This window comes from Eutrigla gurnardus (assembly GCF_963514095.1).
Source record: "Eutrigla gurnardus genome assembly, chromosome: 20".
Lineage (NCBI taxonomy): Eukaryota > Metazoa > Chordata > Actinopteri > Perciformes > Triglidae > Eutrigla > Eutrigla gurnardus.
Window position 1 is genome coordinate 17,514,453 of NC_139931.1, and position 22,811 is coordinate 17,537,263.

Below are 22,811 nucleotides of genomic sequence, written 5' to 3' on the forward strand. Positions count from 1 at the left end.
CGCTAAGTCCCGCCCTCTATTTTTCTTAATTTTCGGGCTGGTTTGGGGGATTTTGAGCCAGTCCCGGTTAAACGTTGTGAAATAGTGACACTCGTTACCCGGAGAGGTTGCTAGGAGAAATATGTTTCTAAAACTACGCTTTAGATTACATCATGAACCCGCATTAGCACTTCTATGTTACTCTCTATCATCTGAAGGTATACTGAATGTATACTATATAATGCTTTTTAGTGATTGGAACCGTGAATAAATGCCGACCCGGATTTGTTCTTTAACTTCATTGTCAGTAGTGGAAGTGGGCGGGGCTTAGCAAGGGACCTTTTTCTTTGAGTCCCGCCCCCTCTGTCAGTTTATAGCAAGTGAATATTATACTAGAATGAAAAAATGTTTTATTAATGTTTAAAGTAGTGCTAACTACTGACTTTAAGGATGTGTTTAAACGCGCGCACACACACACACACACACACACACACACACACACACACACACACACACACAGAGAATAGGGCTATCATTATGATCCATAAAGTTTCATATGGGGCGGATGTGTTTTGACATTATATATATATATATATATATTACATTACACGTCCTGATGTGTCAGATACTGCTATCAATGCTTTTATTGGATTCACACTTGAGGTTTCATCACCTCGGCGATGAAGGTTATGTTTTCAGCCTCTCTGTCTGTCAGCAGGAAACGCCTCAGAATGGATTTCCTTCACTAAGGTGGGCAGATTGTCCTCGGGCTGAGGGACAATTGATTTGATTGTGTTGGTAACTCAGGCTGTTCGTGCCATGAGATCAGGTCTTTTTTTTATTTTTGAACTATGTACTTACGTTTGTATATTTTAAGTACAACCTTGATGATGAACCAAATTACTGAGAAGTGTTGAAAAAAAAAGTTGTTTACTGAGACTGTTTGATACCAAGAATCAATATGACCTTTTGTATTCGTCATGTTCTTTCTCACAGGTATTATAAAAAAAGGCATATTTGTTCAATGCTTCCCTTGTATTTGACACACAAGGCCTCCGCTGAGATCAGTATATAGTTATCTATAAGTATTGTGTCATATAAGATATATGTAACTGTTTCTGTGCATTGTTGCTCATTTATTAGTTAATGTAATAGGCTTTGCTTGTTACATATTTATGTAAAATGCTGTCCAACAAAACGCTTCGTGCTCGTGTCTTTTGTTGAACACGCTGCTGCAGCTGCAGTCACCACAACACTAGTGTGTGTGTGTGTTGGAGTAGAGACAGATCGTTGCCTTGGCGTGACGAGGTTACAGGCTGTAAACACACACGCCTTTCTTCTTCAAACAAAACCTGAACGCCAAAATACACACAACACCAGACATCTTATGAATGATCCAACACAAAGGTAATGGTTCAGACGGAACGATGATTGTGTCGGATATGATGTTCACTATATCAGATTATTATTATAGTCATAAAGTCTTATTCCGACTTGGCGGAGACATGACATGATGTCATCTACTGTGACACACTGCAAAATGTTCGATGCGACACTCGGGCTACACTCAGCTGATATCCTGTAGTCTGAATGCAGTGTTTTGACAGGATTTGTGATGAGTCCGAACCATTAAAAATACAAAAACGGAAAGAAACCAGAAGATCTAGGCAGCGGTACGCCAGCAAAATGATAGAGTCTGGAAATCACATTTAGTCTCACTACCTGAGCACTCGCTAAAGGATTTAGTTCAAAGAACTCATCCCTGTTATGCATCACGTGATATTTTGGAAAATGCATCAAAGAACAACAGAGAAAAGTAGTCCACATATTATGATGGCTACTGTTGATAAAAGTATTCATTTCCATGTTCAGCAATTAAACAGAGAACAGTGGAAACAAAATAATCATATCCTTTCCTCTGTTTATTATGTATTTATCTATAAAAAATGATTTACAAGAATCTACTGTAAAGGTGTTTGTATTATATTAAAGGGGAAGAATTACAATGTTGTTTCTGTGGCAGACAAAAGTGTCTTCTTTCTTTCAAAGCTAAAAACCAGATAAGGAAGTCTTGTGTATAAAGTCTGGAGTTGCTCCATAGAAAATTAATGTGAGCTTATTCTGTATAGTTTCATATTTTTTACACCCCAATGAGCTTAATAAAACAGAAAATCCTCAGAACATTCCCCTTAATCAACTCTCCCTATTCATCGAGTTTTTCATATTTTTGGGATTTATCTTAGACCATAGGAACATAGGAGTATGATCTGATTAAAATAAGGGCTATTCAAGTGTTTGTACAGGGAAGTTGATTCCCCTCAACAACAACAAAAAATGAATTACATAGAGATCTATGCAACCCGAGAGCAGTCGCCTCCTGGTGGCCAGCAGAGAGAATGCATGTTCAGGCTTCACATTTTATAGAAGTTGATGCCTGGTGGGAACGAAAGTCCTGCGTTGTTGGAATATGTAGAGGACCATGGAGAGAACTATGTAGAGGACCATGTAGATAACTATGTAGAGGACCATGGAGAGAACTATGTAGAGGACCATGGAGAGAACTATGTAGAGGACCATAGAGAGGACAATGTAGATAACTATGTAGAGGACCATGGAGAGAACTATGTAGAGGACCATGTATAGGACCATAGAGAGGACAATGTAGATAGCTATGTAGAGGACCATGTAGAGGACCATAGAGAGGACAATGTAGATAACTATGTAGAGGACCATGTAGAGGACCATAGAGAGGACAATGTAGATAACTATGTAGAGGACCATGGAGAGAACTATGTAGAGGACCATGTATAGGACCATAGAGAGGACAATGTAGATAACTATGTAGAGGACCATGTAGAGGACCATAGAGAGGACAATGTAGATAACTATGTAGAGGACCATGTAGAGGACCATAGAGAGGACAATGTAGATAACTATGTAGAGGACCATGGAGAGAACTATGTAGAGGACCATGTATAGGACCATAGAGAGGACAATGTAGATAGCTATGTAGAGGACCATGTAGAGGACCATAGAGAGGACAATGTAGATAACTATGTAGAGGACCATGTAGAGGACCATAGAGAGGACAATGTAGATAACTATGTAGAGGACCATGGAGAGAACTATGTAGAGGACCATAGAGAGGACAATGTAGATAAATATGTAGAGGACCATGTATAGGACCATAGAGAGGACAATGTAGATAGCTATGTAGAGGACCATGTATAGGACCATAGAGAGGACAATGTAGATAACTATGTAGAGGACCATGGAGAGAACTATGTATAGGACCATAGAGAGGACAATGTAGATAGCTATGTAGAGGACCATGTAGAGGACCATAGAGAGGACAATGTAGATAACTATGTAGAGGACTATGTAGAGGACCATGGAGAGAACTATGTAGAGGACCATAGAGAGGACAATGTAGATAGCTATGTAGAGGACCATGTAGAGGACCATAGAGAGGACAATGTAGATAGCTATGTAGAGGACCATGTAGAGGACCATAGAGAGGACAATGTAGATAACTATGTAGAGGACTATGTAGAGGACCATGGAGAGAACTATGTAGAGGACCATAGAGAGGACAATGTAGATAGCTATGTAGAGGACCATGTAGAGGACCATAGAGAGGACAATGTAGATAGCTATGTAGAGGACCATGTAGAGGACAATATAGAGGACCATGTAGATAGCTATGTAGAGGACCATGTAGAGGACCATAGAGAGGACAATGTAGATAACTATGTAGAGGACCAGAGAGGACAATATAGAGGACCATGTAGAGGACAATATAGAGAACCATGTAGAGGACTATAACTATGTAGAGGACCATGTAGAGGACAATATAGAAAACCATGTAGAGGACTATATAAATAACTATGAAGAGGACCATGTAGAGAACTATGTAGAGGACCATGTAGGACTGTATGAGGACCATATAGACGAGACGTAATAAATATATTATAAGCTAGCTTGTTTTACTTTAAGATCCCCTGGTCAGCAGTGATGCTGTGTATGTTGAGAGCTTTTATTGTGAAAGGTATGAAAGAAAGCAGCTGTTGTAAATGTGGAGTTAATAAGCTTATTTGACCAAATTAGTAAGTAAAAAGAAGTAGTTTGTGTAATATATATTTTTCATCGTCAGAGTTGACCGGTAAAGAATGGGCTTTATCCGGGACAGATTCCAACATGGTGCGCCTCCCGTTGACTTTCCTCTCTCTGCTGTGCGTTCACAAACACAAGCATTGAGCCAGTATGTTTCAAACTGTTGCAGAAGCTTCTACCTGAACGCTCACCACAGTATCGAGGACAGAGAGACACTTGGTGAGTCGATGGTCCCCTTAAGGTCTACACCCTGCACCCTCAGGGACTTATCTGATGTCACCTGGTAGTGGCTGGAGGTTGAGAGACAAAGACACATGGGACACTTTCACATGTCACGCTACTATGAAGACGTTTAAGATGTGGGGTTTTATTTAAAAAATGTACTGCCTGATTTGAACGTCTTCCAGGCTCGTGTCATCCCAGATGAGACTTATTCGTCAAATCATTTATTTACTTCTTAGCTTGAATAAGCAAAATAACTGATTGAAGAATAAACCAGATGTGTAATGTAGCCCCTTCCTCTGATTTTAAGCGTTCCATATTCATTTTTTAATAATGTTTCTGGGTAAATGTAAGACGTAACATGTGCCTCTTTGTTAACCTTTTCTTCTTCTTTTAAATTCCTCTTGTTTCCCTGGTAACCCCTTGTTTCACATCACAAGGCTGATGGGCGAGTAAACATCTGGTGTGTCTGCAGTCTATTCAACAAATCAAAAGTACTACAACACCTGATTCCAGGATGGTTTTGGAACGTCTCCACCACATTTAATTTGCTCTCTTTTTTTCTCATCGTTTGTTGTTTTTTGTGAAAGAAAACAAACAAAAAATAAAATGTAACAAAAAGGTTAATCCTACAAAGATTTTTTTTTTCTTCTCAGCTCTCTTAAAACTTCCTAACTCGTAAATTCCAAATGAACCGAGTCCAATAGTTGTGACACTAGAAACAATGCATACAATGTGTCAGTCCTTCTCTCCGCGACTGATAAAAGGGGGAGGGGGAAGGCGTTGGGGGAGTCGGGGTGATATGTTGGAGGTCATACATAGTGAACGGACGAGGAGGGAGGCGGGTGGACTGGTCCCGTCTTCCACGCCTCGACGTTGAAGTCTCTTTTCGACAGTCTCAAAAGCAGTTCGGGAGGAGAAATGAGGGAAAGGGAAGTGAGGATGCAAACAAGGACGCCGCCAATCCAGCACAGCTTTTCTCATCCCGGCAGCCAGCTGGCCGCCGCCTGGGTCACTGGTCCTTCCTGGTTCCGCCGTCACAATCTCCCTCAACTGTGCTGTGTGGCTCAACAAATGAGCGGCCGGGGAGGAGCTGCTGATATGTCCTCTCAGCCTAGAGAACGGGCTGCAGGTCACATTGGTCACCCTCCATGTAGATACCATCAAGGTTCTCAATCATGGCTGAAATCACCACTATCGCTGCTTTGTAGACGTTGTGAAGTCCCAGATATGCCTGGAAACCAAACGCCGTCCTGTCTGGGTTCATACCATCACCCAGGGGTGCTCAGTGAACCGTGCAGCATTTTAGGAAAGCGCTTGTCTGCTCGTCTTCCAACCCAGTCAGATGAAAAGACTCAGAAATTAAGCCTGGTGCATACATATACGACTGGTGGTGAGCCAAAATGTTAGCCTAACTGTCGAAAATCAGACAAAACACAACTTCCAACAACTCCTTTTATTAACTGGTTGTAAGAGAAGATTAAAAAGTGTCACCTGGTTTTTGTTTAGTTTGGACGGTGCCGACAACAGCAGCTCTTATGTGAGCGTACTGCTCTGCAAACTTCTGATTTTACATAATAATATATAAAGATATCTAAGACAGGTGTGTAATTTAACGTTCCATAAAGATTGTGCTTCTAGCCTTTGAGCTAAGCTAGGCTAACGACGTCACAATGAGACGTACGAACACGGACGATGGCGGAGCAAACGAGTGCAATGTGAAAGGTGACACTCGGCTTTTTAGCCTCGAAGATATTGATTCCTGCAGCTTTAAAAACACAGTGTGTGTTACAATGAGATAACTATCACTTGTGGTGACGCATGCTAGCATGGAGCCAGCCTCCAGCCAGTGTAGTGTCTGCTGAAGTATAAGCAAAGACGGTGGACGACATGATGACAGTGTCTTTAACTCTTAGCTCAGCATGGAAGGTGACCAGTATGCCATTCTCCCAAAAACACGTTTGCAGCTTTTAAAGTAAAATATTTCCCGTACTCTTGTAGTTGCATTCAGACGGCTTCACTTTGCTGATATATTAACCTAAACTATCTGCAGGAGCAGACCGGCTCGATGGAAAGCGGGGGAAACCTTGTGATTTGTCTTGCGTGAGTCGGCCTCCTGAGGAGTGTGGCGGGGCCTTGGGCGTCGGATCAGATATGAGAAGCCGAGACGGCAGTCCAGAGGTGAAGGTCATGGTGCCCGACTGTACGGATGAAACGCTTTAGTGTCGAAGAGGCGCACAGCATTGTGGGAACGGACTGGTGCTGGTATCTGGCAGCGAGTCGATGCGTAGGGAAGAAAGGATCCGATGAAAACACTTCCATTATGACACGTAAAGAATAGAAACTGGAGGGACTGAGATACGTGGGAGAGGGTGGAAACCTAGGAAGGGGATGGATAATAAACGGCTGTGCACTTGTTAAAGTCCAAAAACATCCAAGGAGGGGGAGGGGGTTTCGTCTGTTAGCGAGACAAGAGTCTGGACGGATACGAGAGCGTTCGACCGTTCGGATGGTGATGGACTGAACAAAGTAGAATGAGGAGGACGAACAAGGGGAGGCAGTGCCAGCACAGCACTGGTTTTGGTATATCGGTTTTGGCTGCAGTTGGTGCGTCAGTCAGGGTTGGAGGGCGGACTGGGGGCTCCACTGGGAGGGGTTGGGGATCTCTTGTCATGCGGGGGCGGGGTGATCGACGAGGTCTTTGCAAGGTCTTCGTCTTAACTGCCGTAATGCATGGTGTTGCTGGGGATGACCATCGGTGAGGCCATGGAGATGGCAGCGCCCCCCATGGTGAACTGGTTGGTGACGGGGTAGTAAGTACCACTGCTGCTGGGACCGGACTGGCCTGTAGTGGCTCCTGGAGGGGGGGGGAGGGGGGTGGGCAAAAAAAATAAATACAAATAAAAATCAAAAATCAGCATTACGCACTAACATGTTTGCATGGTCTGTTTAGTTTATCTGTAAAGCAACCTGATTTGTTCCTCATGTGGACGTACCCTGGACAATTCCTGTGCTCATGATGGAGCCCATCCTGGAGTGGGTGTGGTTTACAATTCCGGTGTTCACTGTGACCAATCAGAGGAAAGCACAGTTAATGACATGTGCAGCACTGCAACATTCTTGGGCTTCCCGTTAGTAGCTATAATAACACCAGGTACACACTCCGGGGGAAACGTACATGTAGTCGCACCAGGAATGTTCAGTGCAGCACGTGTTTCGGTACGCCATGTGATCCAAACGGCTGTTTTTGTCTAATACTACATATGAAAATAGCACTGGTCCACCTTAAAGCCTGAGCTGTTTCTACCTCCTTCACGTTAATCGTCGGCTCTCTGACAGCTTTGGGTATTGAGAAGTTGTAGTCACGGTCAGCAATTCTCAATATTATTCTTTATTGCTTTATTATAGTCATCTATAGTGGCCATTTACACAAAACGCACTGTTCAAATGGTTAGGAAAATAATCTACAGTATTTATATTTAGGTATGTATCAAAGTCATAACTTTAGCATCGTTAAAACACTAGTAAGGAGTAGATAGTGTGTGAAACAGTGGACGTTAGAAGAGTTTTACATTCAAAGACCAAGACCCGAGACAATGATTTCAAGTTGGATTTAAATCATAATCAATAAATATAAAACTAAGTCGAATGAAGAGCAAGACTAACAGATGAAATGTCATTAAAAGTAAAAAAAAAAAAAAAAAAAAAAAAAAGAGGAAGCACACACTGCAACAGTTATTTGTAGGAAAAAGAACAACATTATGTACACCACCAACTACTGATTCACACAAAAGGCCTCATCATTACAGATTTTACATTTACTAATCTGACACTGTAAACATCAACTTGTAGGTTTTAAAACACTTAACCACATCACTTTAAGCTCACATGTCATGTGACATCAGTGTCATTTGGTAACACAAAAGGTGGCAAAAAGACTACGCCATCGTTTTCTCCCGGTTCAAACCAGCCGTCTGCAGCTTCATGCTGCACTGCAGACCTTCTGTCGCTCCACACTACATTAAGTACCATGAGATGTTGAGAAGTCAGGAGTGCGGTTCGTACCCAGGGGGATGAGGTTGTTGTGGGACACCGACGGACCGCTGCCAATGACTGTGCTGAGGTCATAGGCTGCAGGCATCCCTGCAGGGGAGACACAACAACAACACCAATCAACGCTAACTCCGAAGACGTCATCGGCGTAGGACCTGGTGATTATATGACTTGGGACTTGGCAACACGGAGTCGCCATCTTCTCTGGTGGTCACTACATGACATGAAATCAATACATCATAGAAAACGGTGGGATATGGGGTTTGCATCTTTCACGCTCGGTTTTGTGTGAATGCAACAGTTATGAATTAAGTCCCAAGTCACAACTTGTGTTTGTTATCCTGAGCAGAGATACAATCTGATATCATCCCATCCCTACTTATACACAAGACTTTTTTCCGTGATGGAAACTTAATGACCTGTGACTTAAGGTGCAGCCGTTGTCACAGGTTCCTGAATGCAGCTTTCAGCACTACAGGTGATCCTAAACCCAACCTCCAGGCACTACTGAAGGGAGGAGATGCAACGTAAAAGATATTAGTTAAAAGTTACTGTGAGGAACTTTTCAAATTCCAGTTAAAGGGAAGTTGGATAGATTTTGATATATGTATATCTTCCTATCTAGATAGAAGTCGAGCCGTCACAGTCCAGTACACACAGGGAGCAGAAATGCTCCACTGTGAAGATGCCTGTCCGTTTGCGGATATGGCTCTGTGCACTCGTATCACCCACTCTGGTTTTCATGCGTTCAGGTGGTGACACTTATTAAATGCCATAGACGTTACTGAGAATCTGATGCTGGGCGCCTCAAGTAAACACATGGAGGATTGGTTGCATCCACCAGTGTTTTGGTGTGTTCACCTGACACAGCCATCCCCTGACCCATGCCGTAGGACGACCCCGTGTTCCACATGTTCTCAGACGGGGAGGTGTAGTGTGAGCCAGGAGGGGGGTTGGGGGTGGTGCCTGTGTACCTGTTAACAAAGACACGCACGTTTAACATGGGAGCGACCGACAGCGCTCCCGTCTTACATGTTAAACGGTGCCAGTCAGATCCCGGTGTGTAGCTGGGGTCAAGAGACCAACTCACCTGAAAAAGGGGTTCTTCAAGTCCAGGAGGTTGCTGGACTTTGATCCTGTCTGGTCCACCTGGGCAACAATACTGATGTCGTAGCTTTGTCTGTTGAGGAGGAGATCAGCTTTGAATTATGAGACCATACAAATCACATCATAGCAACATATTACTATTATTGTGTTGGATTTTTTTTTTTGTACACGTTTCTTTAACTTGTACAAAACCTTGAGTGTAAAACCAACACAGGAAAAACAAAACTACAGTTGGGATACTTGGGATAACTATTTACTTTAAATATTATTGATCAGTTTCTGATCTTAACTAAACTTTTATGAAACTAAATGGTGTCATGGTTGATTTCTAACTCTTGTGAAACGAGTAAAATCTCTTTTCAGTGATTATCTCCAGTGTGGTTACCACGGATACCAATGAATGGAGCACCGTACCTCTTGTTGGCCATCAGCATGGCGGTGCCGGACAGCGTATCCCCGGCCTTGGTGAAGAGGGGAGACTGCAGCAGACAGCGCACCTGGTACCAGTGGGTGAGCGGCTCTGTGGGTGCCGTGGACAGCCATACTGTCATCCTGCAGAAAGATGGTATACGGTCAAGACAACCGTGTGGGATTGATTAAAGGTTTTTCTTAAGATTCAACCTCTCCAAACGGAGGCATCATGTGTCCATCAGCGACTTACGATGATCCCATGAACGCCACGTCGAACCAGAAAGCCAGACCGTGCACCAGGCCTGAGTGCATCATGTGGAACTTAAAGGGAATCTCTATCCTGGGAGCCAAAACAAAGGGCAGGGAAAGAGTCGCGTTAATGACACTGGATAAGCACACACATTTACAGCACAAGAACACAAACGCGCACACACACACCTGTAGAGATCCTCTTCTTTGGCCTCCAGGAAGTTGACTGTGTATTTGACCGACTTGGCCATCAGAATACGGATATCGAATGTGTCCTGTGGAGGAAACACGACAACAAATCCAGTTTCACACAACTCAAATCCAACACTGTTCCCTAGCCAGTGTTTAAATGTGTGTGTGTGTGTGTGTGTGTGTGTGTGTGTGTGTGTGTGGAGGATAACGTACCACAATTGGCTGGCGGAAATACTCGTCGACTGCTGCTCCCCGTAGGGCAGAGAGGTCTACACCATGGAAGGAGGGCTGGTACCTGAGGGCCCATTGATCACAGTTAAAATTCTAAAGAAGCAACTCTATCTTCCTGTATCTACCAAGGTGGTACTAAAAATGTTCTAACCAGGTACCATCAACAACTTTCAGCAATGGAAACACAAATATAATCGTTGGAATGTGTAATAAACTGAGCTGAATGCTGAAAACGTGGCTAATGACACTTGTTTTGGTTGTTATGCATTTAAACCGTGGCCCCTCCATGCCACCATCCTTCCCTCCTCACCAGAAGTTGGCCTTTGTGAACTGCTCCATGTAGAGCTGCTCATCTGTGAAGGGGGCCAGGTGCACGTCACCGATAGTGGGGAACATTTTACCTGAAACATACAACCACAGAGGCGGCCAGTCAAAAACAATCCTAATGTACTGGTAGCCGTTTGACCTCTTCATGTTAACTGATATCTAAAACAGCCGACAGAAGGGCACCTGACAGTCACCCGCCACTCTACCATCTCCCACATATCATCCCATGGAGCTGCTCTGCTGTGCCCCAAACCTGCTCACCAGTGGGTTTGAGGAACTTCTTGGCGTGCAGGTAGCTCTCCAGCATGCGCTCATTGAACAACATGTAGCCCATGGGCTCTGAGATGATGATGTCGACCTGCTCTGGGAGCGTCACTTCCTCCACCTTCCCCGGGATGACAACCACGCGCTCCCCTAGACGGTTACTGTTCACCAGCACCTGTAAGGCAGAGTAAACCATCAGACCAAGTCTGGTAAGCCCGCATTGGACGGGTCAGAATAAGACAGGGGTCATCAACCAATCAGCTTTTATAAAAGATATAGAATTCCCATCAGTCAGTTTAATTTTAAATAATGAATAGTACACTTCGCTACATTTATCAGGAGACAAACGGCAGGTTTTTTCAGAAGGAGCTATTATGAAAACGTCCAGTCTGGAGCGTTTGAGAGTTTGCATCATTTTTTGCTGCAATTTTTTGTGCAAGGAAACATCTCGGCGAGTACGATCAGCACCTCATCCCGCTGCTGGTACTCCCATTGTAAACTATTTAAAAAAAAATGCTTTGACCGAACAACTCTACCAGTAACTTGTGTTATTTTTAGAACGTGCCTGTGGGCGAAGAGGCTCTCGTGGGCTTCGTGTTGGCTACCACTAGATAGAGCGACCGATCAACCCCATCATTCAAAACATATCAGGGTCAGGGAAATGATGTTAGCATTAATCTGTGTGTGTGTGTGTGTGTGTGTGTGTACCTCTGCGTGCTGTGCCATAGTGCTGGCCTCCACAGCGTAGACCTTCCTAGCTCCAGCTTGGGCTGCAAAGAAAGAGAGGATCCCCGAGCCACAGCCGACATCCAGCACCACCTGGAGACGACGGCAAATAAACAGTGACTTAATGAAAATACTTAATGAACCCACTAGAAAGTTAGCCTTTGGTGGCATATTAACCATCATGCTTATGTTGCTGCTTCCCGAAAGATGAGGCGCAGAGAGAAGTTGTTTATCTGAGCAGTCCAAGAATGCACACGAAGGCAGAGGACCAAGCCCATTCTAAACAGGCTGGTTTTCTCTGGGCACTGCACTCATTTTGTATTTCACACGGATGCAGCTTCTCATTTCTAGCCAACCGTCAACTTTGTCAGATTAGATGACGGGTGTCAATTTTACCAATGCTGGATTCAACTGAAAACTCATCTGACTTTCTCCCGTCTCCAGCTGACTCACTTTAAAAAGACAACATGTCAAACTGTCTTCAATATGATATCTTGTATTGCAGTTTTGATGGAGGAGATTAGCAAAGCATCAATAATTCAGAGAATAATTAGTATTTGGCAAGTTTTAGCTGCTCTTTAGCATCAGTAAATGTTGGTCATTATGACTGGAACCTAAATGTTAGTCTAATGATATGATGAATCCATAATATCTACAGTGGTGTGAGGTTACCTTGTCCTTGAAGTCGGTGTGGTTCTGGAGAATAGCCCGTTGGTAAGTCCCTGTCCGAACGTAGTCCTGCATCATGTTCTGTTGCTGGGAGAGGTAGCCGTAAAACTGCAGGGAAAGAAAACCCATCATCTATATGAAGGCAATATCATACATGCTGACTAAGGACATATAAAAGTATTCCCACATTTCAAGAAGTAAAATATAATACAGCACATGAGAGTAGATGAGAGTAGAGAATAGAGTGATTGAGTATATATATATAAGGGGGTGCTCAGTGAGTGCTCCATTGCAATACTTTAATTGACTGCTCCACAGACTACTTGTAGCAAAGTTTGATTTTATTCGGGAATTCAGCCAGCCTCTGCGGGAAAACAATCCTTCCTGCGCATGAGCATTGGTTTGTTTGCCCATTTTAAATAGTTAGAAAAAATTAAAATTAAATAAAATTAATGTGGCGGTCAATGTTGATATTCTGGCGAGCCACCACAAACAAATCAATGTATGGGAAAAACTGGTGTGTGTGTGAGTGTGAATGAGAGTGACAGGGTGAAAGAGTGCTATGTGGAGATGATATTTATACGATTATGATATTTATATTTCAAAATTGCGTCGACTAAAAAAACAACCCCAGAATCAATTTGTGGTGGTCGATGTTGATTCTGTGGCGCTGCGCCACACATTGGTCTATGTATGGGAAACACTAATATATTTAATGTAGGAAGAGCATCATAACAGACGGTCACAAAGTACTTCGTATTTATTTGGACAAATATGCTTATTGCGTATAGCGCTCCTTTCATTCTTACCTTTCACAATAAAAGCCCTACATAAACAGTATGTGGTAGAACCGTTTCCCAGGGGAACTTAAATTACAACAAAATAGCTCAATAAATGTATTTATAAGCATCCATTAGACACTGGCTTTCTGAAAAGAATATGCACTGGACTTTGACTGATGACTTCCATCATTACAGCAGTGTTTTGGATGGACTGACCTGGAAGTACTGTACAGCAGAGGAGTCCTCTGTTCTGTCACTGAAGACTGAGCGCTCATTGACATGTCCACGACTGTTCTTCAGGAGGTTATAAAACGACTGAAAGTCTGAATCAGAACAAACACACAAACGAGAACAATTACAGGTCATACTTTTCACAAGTATTAAAAAGACAGTAGTGTCGAATGTATGTCAAAGGCTCCTTTTCACATTAACGGTTCGTTTCTATTTTGGTTGCTCTGTTAAAGATCTTGGTGAAGAGGTCTGCCGCTGAGTTTTATACTTTTTTATGTTCCCGTTTTCAAACATTTAACATGACAAGAGAAAAGGATTTTCAGATGAGGATGAACTGAGTTGTTACATTAGCCAAACGTAACATCTCAAGTGATGTTGCTTGAGTGTAAACAATAAGGACAGAGCTGCCAACGTTATCCTCCATCCAAGACCAGCAAGCAGGAAATACAACACAGTGGATGTTGGTAGTCTTGAACAGGGCTTTTTAAAAATGCCTGTAAACCTAGGGCTGCTCGATATTAGAACAAAACTGACATTGTAATGTCTTTTCTTGCAGCACATATAGCAATATGAAAAAATAAAAATGTACTTTAAAGTTAAATGCATCAGTTTGATGCACTTTGAAAATTAAATTTAGAGTCTGGAGATATCAACGACTTTGTGAGTAAAAGCATTCATAATCTCACTGGGTGTGTAGATATGAAAGCTAATAAGTGACAACAAAACACGTTTAACAAGACGGGTCAACATCAACACAGGCCCCTGCCACTCGGGACAGTCGCCCGTTCCTCCCTCGGGTAGAGAGGGTGAAGCGAGTGCTCCAATAGTGTTAAAATATGTAGAGTTCATCATGAAACTGTGGCGGGCCGACCTCGACTGTAGGTCATTAATCACAAATACTGGATTAGTCATGAAAATGAGAAGTTTTTCTTCGTATCAAGTTTTTCTTCGTATCAAGCAGCTAAATAGGACATGTTTGACTTAATTTGCTAACATCGCACGTCCTGCGTTGTGACTTTTACTACAGCCTCACCTGCACAGCTTCAACACGTGAAGAAGTCTAAAGCTTGTCTAGTTACAGTTGCAACATTAATACTGTTCAGGAGAAAGCAAACGGTCCATTGATTCATTGGATAAAGGCTGTTGGTGCATGTTAGTGTATGGTGCTGCTCCACGCTCCATGGAAAGTGTGTGGGAAGCACAGGCTCACTGCTTACATAACGAACGTTGGCATGTTGGCTCACACTGGGGTTACAAACAGGGAAAGAAAGACAGCCGCTCGTTACTGGGGGAAAGTAATGATGACAGTAACGTGTCCCGCTGTCAAATCACCAATCATCAGTTTACCAACGTCAAACTAACGCTGGCTGGTCCTGTCCCCTCTGACGAAATAGAGATTTTAACATTGATAAGCCAAGACATTGATTCCTTGCGACAACTTGAGCTATTAACTTAGCTGTTTGCCAACTTAGCAAACGTCGTAACTTGTTGGTTTGTCTTATCCAGTTGCTGTGTCCTTTTGTTTGGATACATTGGGAGGACTTTATACAGACTTATTCAAAGCTTTCAAAATGTTTGCACCACTTCACCATCAGTATGTAGCTGTCCGACTAGTCTGCAGGAGATTCCTGAGGGTGAAGTCTGGTGAAAATGGGCGCCGTGTTGGTAAATGCCATGCTGGAGCAAGTGTTTTAAAAGGCCACTGAGGAACACAGGCAATTATATACCCAGAATCACATTATTATTTTTTTCAGTATTTCCAATGTTTGGTTACACAGATAATTACTTCTTCATTTGGCAGTATTTTTTTTTAACCTAAAAACACAATGTTTCCAGCTGTCCAACATTACATTTGCGTCACAAACTTTGGCTCATACATGCAGTGTGTGTGCGTGTGTTACGGACGAACAGCATGTAACAGTCCTATTGTATCGGGGCGTTTGTGTGTACCTGCAGGTGAGGAGAACTGCAGCAGGACGCTGTTGCAGCCCAGTGTGATGATGAATGACTGCTTCCCCACGCGGCTGCACTCAGTCTCCCTGGAAACCGAACACTTGAACACACTCGCCTCCTCTCCTGGAAAGAAAAAGTTAGGACAATATGAGACTCTCTGACATTTAGCCACTGAAATAAAAACAGTGCTACTGAAACTTTACATTCATGTATGTGTTTTTAATTTAAATAGGGTCCTCTGGAGATGACAATATTTGATATTTTTGCCTTTTGTAAAACTGACTTCCTCAGACACAACCGATTTGAAAATGTGCATAGTCGGGTCAAAAATGTGCCTCGATGTTCTTTTTTGTACAACCAAAGAGATTTCTTGCGTAGAAAAGGCATACATTTGGCCTGACATTTCAGTTTCAACCCAATCCGTTCCTGTGTGGGAGAGTTAAATAAAACGCTCCTTCAGCCTCTTTATCTCCCTCCGCTGCTCAATACTGTGGAGGGATAATCACAAATGCAAAAATGTGTTTTTTAAGAGCTTGAAAAATAGGAACCGACTAAAAAGACCATTGAACAGGAAGTTTCACGATGTGGAAGTTGGTTTCCACACTGTAAGAATAATTGATGACTGTGTGCTGACAGCAGAAATTTAACATCAATGTCCTTACTGCAGTCATCTTCTGCTGTCCTCAAATACTTTGAGATTCTAAACTCAAAAATGCTACTGACCAACAAATGCAACGGAATAAAACTGGGGCAGAAAAACAACTACTTTTTCATGATGAATGAAAGCCTTGCAGAATTACTTCCGGACCGTCCCATGCACAAATGTTCCAAGGCTGGAAATAGTTTGTGGTCGTGCCTACAGCGTCAAAAATCAGCCTGAGCTAATCCAGCAAATAGATTAAGAGAGCTCTTGTGGGAGGCACGCCAGCCACACATGTCGGTTCTCCTCCGACAAATCATTTACACTGTTGACCAGGTGACAAGACACTTGGTAACAATGTGAAAAAACATCTAACTCCATACAAACACAGGTGATCCAGGACCAGGCATGGGAGGACGTTACATTTTGTGTAGTGATATCAACAAAATATGCGTAGAACTCTTAAAATGGCAGTAAAACTTCACGGAATCACTTCTTTTTCATTCACAAAATAAGAATTTTAAAAGTGGTTGAAAATCACCATCATTATGTAGTTATTTCAGCATCCTTTATCTGTTTATTGCAATTAAATCTCACAAAAACACACACGATTGGACAGGACATAAGAACATTGACAGCCTTACATTAGTCTATATAAACAGCTGCAGACATGCGTGCTTTATTGACTCTGACCTGAACATGACCAAGTGAGAGAAGCCGGACTTGGGCAGGTGACGACTATGCAGGCCTGCATAGTGACTTTAAAATCCCCCCCCCACCCCACCCCCCCAAAAAAAATCTTAAAAATTAGCGCCTACAAATGACAATGATTTTCATTTATTTTAACAAACAAATGAGGACGTAAAATACGAGTTGTATAGTAATACAGACTTCGCTTTAGGCCAGCTACGGTGTCATAATGTGATAAATAAAAGGCCTAAAATAATCTAAGAATAAAACACAAGCATTACGTTTAGAAGGAGCTGTGTTGAGGAATGAGATGTTTTAGCATTTCTGAGCTCCACTTGCATCCATTTTTCTGTCGCTAGCTCCGACAGCCGATATTTCTCACGACTGTGATCTGGAAAAGTTCACTCCCAGTAAATGTTACTAGAATGACTGGAAACTATGAGCCGTCATGTCTGAGTTTAACTGCTGTGCAGGTGATTTCGATGTTTATTTCTTATTTCTACTGTTGTAGTAAAAGTGAAAGTCACCTTGATTTTTAAAGTGATTAATTAAAAATAGAAATTAATAAATCGTGTGGCAGCCATGGCCCTCATTAAGGGACACAAAATTAGAGAAGCACTGGGATAGTCCGAGTACATGCATAGGCCTGGTCTGACTACAACATCATAAATAATTAAGTCTTGCACAGGGATCTCATGTTATATAAGCAGAATCAGAGAATGTCTACAGTGTGACCTTCCTCTACTGTGCAGATGAAGAACAAACATGCGTATACATGATGAGCAGCAGAGACATGGGCTGCTTTACAATACGCCAATTCATTACGAGTCTTCTCTCCTCCCGTGATCCGTAAATCATTCCCCCTCCGCCATCACGGTGGATTTTCCAATCCCTTAAATACACCTAGAGGGAACAAGGAGGCTTCTGGAGGAGCCATGGCCCAGTGTATACTTTGCGGAGGTTATTAACCGTGACTTATAAAAGTGTGGGACACAGCTGAAATAGTCTCAACCCATGGTGGGACTCTACAAATGTAACTGTTCCGGTAACCGTACATTTTAATTATTTAAGAGGGACAAACTTTCTGCCCTTCGCCGTTTGTGCGGCACCTCGTAAGTTGCTGTTCTACCCGCCTTCCTTATTGACATTACTCATATTTTTATTGTTGAATGTAGGCTACACCCAATTCACTTGCTATAATTATGACATGACGTTTACCAATGCAAACAGCTGCTAACATCTAATTATATCAATGAGAATGTTCCCTTGCATTCAGCACTAACATGCTGTATTTCGTGTTGTTAAATAAACAGCAGGTGCAGGACTATGCTAGCATAGAGTCAACAAATGAAGTTTAAAGAAAATTAAAGCAGGACAATGTGTCTGTATCAGCAGAACTCCACTCAAAAAACAACAATGCGGCGACTAGGGCTGAAACGATTACTTGAGTTATTCGAGTAACTCGATTACAAAAAAAGCTTGAGGCAAAAACTCTGCCTCAAAGCTTCGTTAAATTCCTATCTCGGCATTATGCGGCCTGCTCAGTGCGATCATTGTTCCACACGGACCGTTTTTTAGGAAGCCAGGGCTCCAGAGTGCGACCATTCAGGGCGCACATGCGACCAAAAATCAGTGAAGTGCGGCTAAATATGTTCCTTGGTCACTCCGGTGCTCCATTCGGCGGGTCTGTTGATGTGTGTAGCGTCAGTGTGTAGCATACAGAGATGAATCGCCACAGTCTGAGCCAATCAGAGGCCCACGTAGGGGCAGGGCTTCATCTCTGATTGGCTCTGACCCCGGTCTCTTCTTTACTGAATGTTTGTGAGGAAAAGTAATCAGCCGTAGTGACAAAAATGAAGAATTTCATTCCATTATTTTTTCAATATTCAAATTATATTCAAATATTTAATGTTCACATTCAGCCTATTATTAACTACACTCCGCAGGTTTATACATTGCCAATGGCAATGTGGTTGTTTTACTTCCTGTCCACTAGAGGGCGTTCCTAAAACATATTCAAACATATTTCTTATAGTGAGATTGGGATTCAGAAAAATGTATTGTTCATCAGACTTCATGTGTCAAAAAGCATCCGTTTATGCAGGTAGGCCATGGCGAGGAGGGCGACATTTAACGTTAGGAAATGTGTTTCTAAAAAAAATATTTAAAAAATGAATACTAATTTCAGCGTTCGAATAGTACAGATTTTTTTTTACTATTCAAATGAGATCTGATTCCCGAAGTTCATTCCAACAGACCTATTTCTCAGTAACGTGATGAGGACAGAAGGTCTGAGGAGCTCATTTCTTTCCAACTCCACACTTCCAGATTTTTCTACTTTTTAATCTTTAGTCTTCAGAGCAAACCGACGGTGACTCTTGAAATCACTTGAGGACCTTTAACAGACTACACACAGCTTCATCTGGACACACTAAAGGCTTTATACTGCTTACACACATGCAATGGTACTCAAGAACATGTGTAAACAAACGTTGACCAGTAACATCAGTTCCACTTTAACATAAATAGTAAGTTGTGCATACTAGATGCATTCAAAGTTCCAGCTGAGGGAAAACAAATACAAAATGTAATGGCTGCATATTATTTAGCTTATATGCAGCACAAGAGGGGGGTCTGATTACATATGATATATGATGATGTCTAATATTATTAACAAAGACAGCTTACAAACCAACATATCTAACTCAAATACAAAATAATAAATGTCAGTGCAATGTAATTTGAAATAATGTAATATTTCAAAAAAGGGTGATCTCTTGATTTCAGTGGCACACCAGAATATGAACACACTATTTTGTATATTATTGCAACACATTTTCTGTCAAGAAATTGCAACTCTTATTGGCTACTGCATTTCCCCCCTCTTGAATCATATACATTTTATTTTTTTAGGCTTAAATTGCTACAGGCATAATTTAAAGTTGTTGTTTTTAAGGGGCGCGGGAGATGTGTGTGGCGATTCTCAGTGGCACACAGACTTAAGTTGCTCAAAGGTTTACAATGAACGTCGATGTGCTTTTTTTCAACTTGAGCATTACGCCAGGGGAGGCCTGCGCAGCTGTTTCTTTTCAGCGGGACATCCCATTGAATAAGAAAAGCTGCGGAGGACTGGAGCGTCTCTGATGCTGCCTCCACACGGGAGGGAAGTAGGCGGCGGGGACCCGGCTATTGTTCCAATGAGAACAAAGATGAATGCATAAGTAATGAGGGCCCAGTCCCGCTACGACAACCAAACACGCCAAACCGCTTTAACAACAAAAAAGTAAAAGCTTCGTAAGTGTATGTGTTCACCGCTTTATTGCCGGACGGGCTACTAGCTAAAAGCAGCGGCGGCCGCCTGGACCGCGATGCGCGGCGGCGGGTCAGGAGTGATGCCCTCTGGTCCAGACGAGCTAATTCACAAGCTAAAACAGCTAAATAAAGCTCCCCAAGTATCTTAGCCACAATATTGTATACGATACACAATTATTAATTGTATGATAAAATAAACGTGAGTGAAAGACGAAGGGCATAAGACGTTTGATGCGTGCGTGCTGATGCACGTTAGCGCATCATCGCTGGACCCGGGCTAGTGGCATTGTTTAGCTAGCATTAAACTACACACAAGTTAGCGGCGCTGCTCGCTAACTCCGCTGCGGGGATGCGACTTTTGTCGAGGTCTCGAAAGCGGTGAACTTCGGATGCTGAGAGCTTGAAGTTCGAAAGCCTAAAGTTCCAAACGGACGAGCACTTTCGGAGTTTTGAAGGCCCCCTCGTGATAAGTAGGGGAAGGCGACGTTAGCTTCTTGGTGGCTAACGCTATGTACGGCCGAATTAGCTGTAAGCATTAGCGCTGCATAGCATTAGCACTGGCAGTCAGGACAGGCCGAACATGCGAGAAGCAGCGGCAGAAAAAGGTCAACTCACCATTGGAGAGATTGATAAGGGCAGCATCGGGTGTGCTCTTGACTTCTAGCCGCAGAGGCTGCTGCTCTGAATGTCGCTGTATGTCTCCATTCGCGTCTCCAATGGAGAGGAGCCGCACGCCGGGGAACACTGAGACCGCCATCTTCGATCTGGAAGTAGAGACAGATCGGTGGCGCTCACATCCAACCACGCACTGCTCTCTGCTGGAGGCAGGCCGGGCATCAACGGGATAAGCCGCCCCAGCGGCGCCACCTGGTGGCTTTAAGTGGCTATTGTGTAAACACAGGTGGCATAGGCTACGTCATGACTTCACCACTGCTTTGATTTTTTTTATTTTATATATACACACACATATATATATATACATATAATATATATAAAAAATATATAAAATATAAAATAAAAAAAAAATATATATTATTATTATATTATATTTTATATTATATAAAATATAAAATAAAATAAAAAAATATATATATATAACCAACCAAGATTCTAAATGACAAAAAGAATCACAAAGAAACATAAAAGGACAGATCTCCTTTAAATAAAGGGTGAACTTGACAGCAGTTACAGGCTACATTTCAAGTGATCCGTCTCAATACAGGTATACACAATTAAAGACAGAAAGTGTGAATAAAAAGGCACCCAGTAAATTACAATAAATATAAAGTGTGTAAGGTTAACAATAGTGCATAATAGAACACACACACACAGTACATATATATATATATATCATCGTATTCTTTGAATAGAGGGCATATATATACAGTACAGACCAAAAGTTTGGACAAACCTTCTCATTCAATGAGATTCCTATCTTTTCATGACTATTGACATTCACACTGAAGGCATCAAAACTATGAATTAACACATGTGGAAATATGTACTTAACAAAAAAGTGTAAAACAACTGAAAATACGCCTTATATTCTAGTTTCTTCACAGTAGCCACCTTTTGCTCTGATTACTGCTTTGCACACACTCTGCATTCTCTTGAGCTTCAAGAGGTAGTCACCTGAAATGGTTTTCACTTCACAGGTGTGCCCTGTCAGGTTCAATAAGTGGGATTTCTTGCCTTATAAATGGGGTTGGGACCATCAGTTGTGTTGTGCAGAAGTCAGGTGGATACACAGCTGATAGTCCCACTGAATAGACTGTTAGAATTTGTATTATGTCAAGAAAAAAGCAGCTAAGTAAAGAAAAACGAGTGGCCATCATTACTTTAAGAAATGAAGGTCAGTCAGTCCGAAAACTTGGGAAAACTTTGAAAGTGTCCCCAAGTGCAGTCGCAAAAACCATCAAGCGCTACAAAGAAACTGGCTCACATGAGGACCGCCCCAGGAAAGGAAGACCAAGAGTCACCTCTGCTGCGGAGGATAAGTTCATCCGAGTCACCAGCCTCAGAAATCGCAGGTTAACAGCAGCTCAGATTAGAGACCAGGTCAATGCCACACAGAGTTCTAGCAGCAGACACATCTCTAGAACAACTGTTAAGAGGAGACTGTGTGAATCAGGCCTTCATGGTAGAATAGCTGCTAGGAAACCACTGCTAAGGACAGGCAACAAGCAGAAGAGACTTGTTTGGGCTAAAGAACACAAGGAATGGACATTAGACCAGAAATCTGTGCTTTGGTCTGATGAGTCCAAATTTGAGATCTTTGGTTCCAACCACCGTGTCTTTGTGCGACGCAGAAAAGGTGAACGGATGGACTCTACATGCCTGGTTCCCACCGTGAAGCATGGAGGAGGAGGTGTGATGGTTTGGGGGTGCTTTGCTGGTGACACTGTTGGGGATTTATTCAAAATTGAAGGCATACTGAACCAGCATGGCTACCACAGCATCTTGCAGCGGCATGCTATTCCATCCGGTTTGCGTTTAGTTGGACCATCATTTATTTTTCAACAGGACAATGACCCCAAACACACCTCCAGGCTGTGTAAGGGCTATTTGACCAAGAAGGAGAGTGATGGGGTGCTGCGCCAAATGACCTGGCCTCCACAGTCACCGGACCTGAACCCAATCGAGATGGTTTGGGGTGAGCT

At 42.6% G+C, this 22,811-nt stretch overlaps 1 protein-coding gene across 3 annotated transcripts; it reads right to left on the reverse strand.

Moving 5' to 3' along the window:
* Positions 1–4,824: 4,824 nt before the first annotated feature.
* Positions 4,825–20,960, reverse strand: carm1 (coactivator-associated arginine methyltransferase 1). Of its 3 annotated transcripts, none has more exons than XM_084038020.1 (16): positions 20,767–20,960; positions 15,507–15,632; positions 13,542–13,648; positions 12,547–12,651; positions 11,857–11,967; positions 11,146–11,323; positions 10,868–10,958; positions 10,540–10,621; positions 10,324–10,409; positions 10,136–10,225; positions 9,889–10,026; positions 9,458–9,547; positions 9,229–9,341; positions 8,380–8,457; positions 7,311–7,379; positions 4,825–7,171 (listed from the first exon to the last, which is right to left on the reverse strand). In XM_084038020.1, the coding sequence occupies exons 1-16, from the start codon at positions 20,906–20,908 to the stop codon at positions 7,032–7,034; spliced, it is 1,746 nt and encodes a 581-aa protein (XP_083894146.1). In that variant the 5' UTR covers positions 20,909–20,960; the 3' UTR covers positions 4,825–7,031. The 3 variants fall into 3 exon arrangements, with proteins under 3 accessions (XP_083894146.1, XP_083894145.1, XP_083894147.1); XM_084038019.1 differs by having other exon boundaries at positions 8,344–8,457; XM_084038021.1 differs by having other exon boundaries at positions 7,033–7,171; positions 7,285–7,379; positions 8,344–8,457.
* Positions 20,961–22,811: the final 1,851 nt, after the last annotated feature.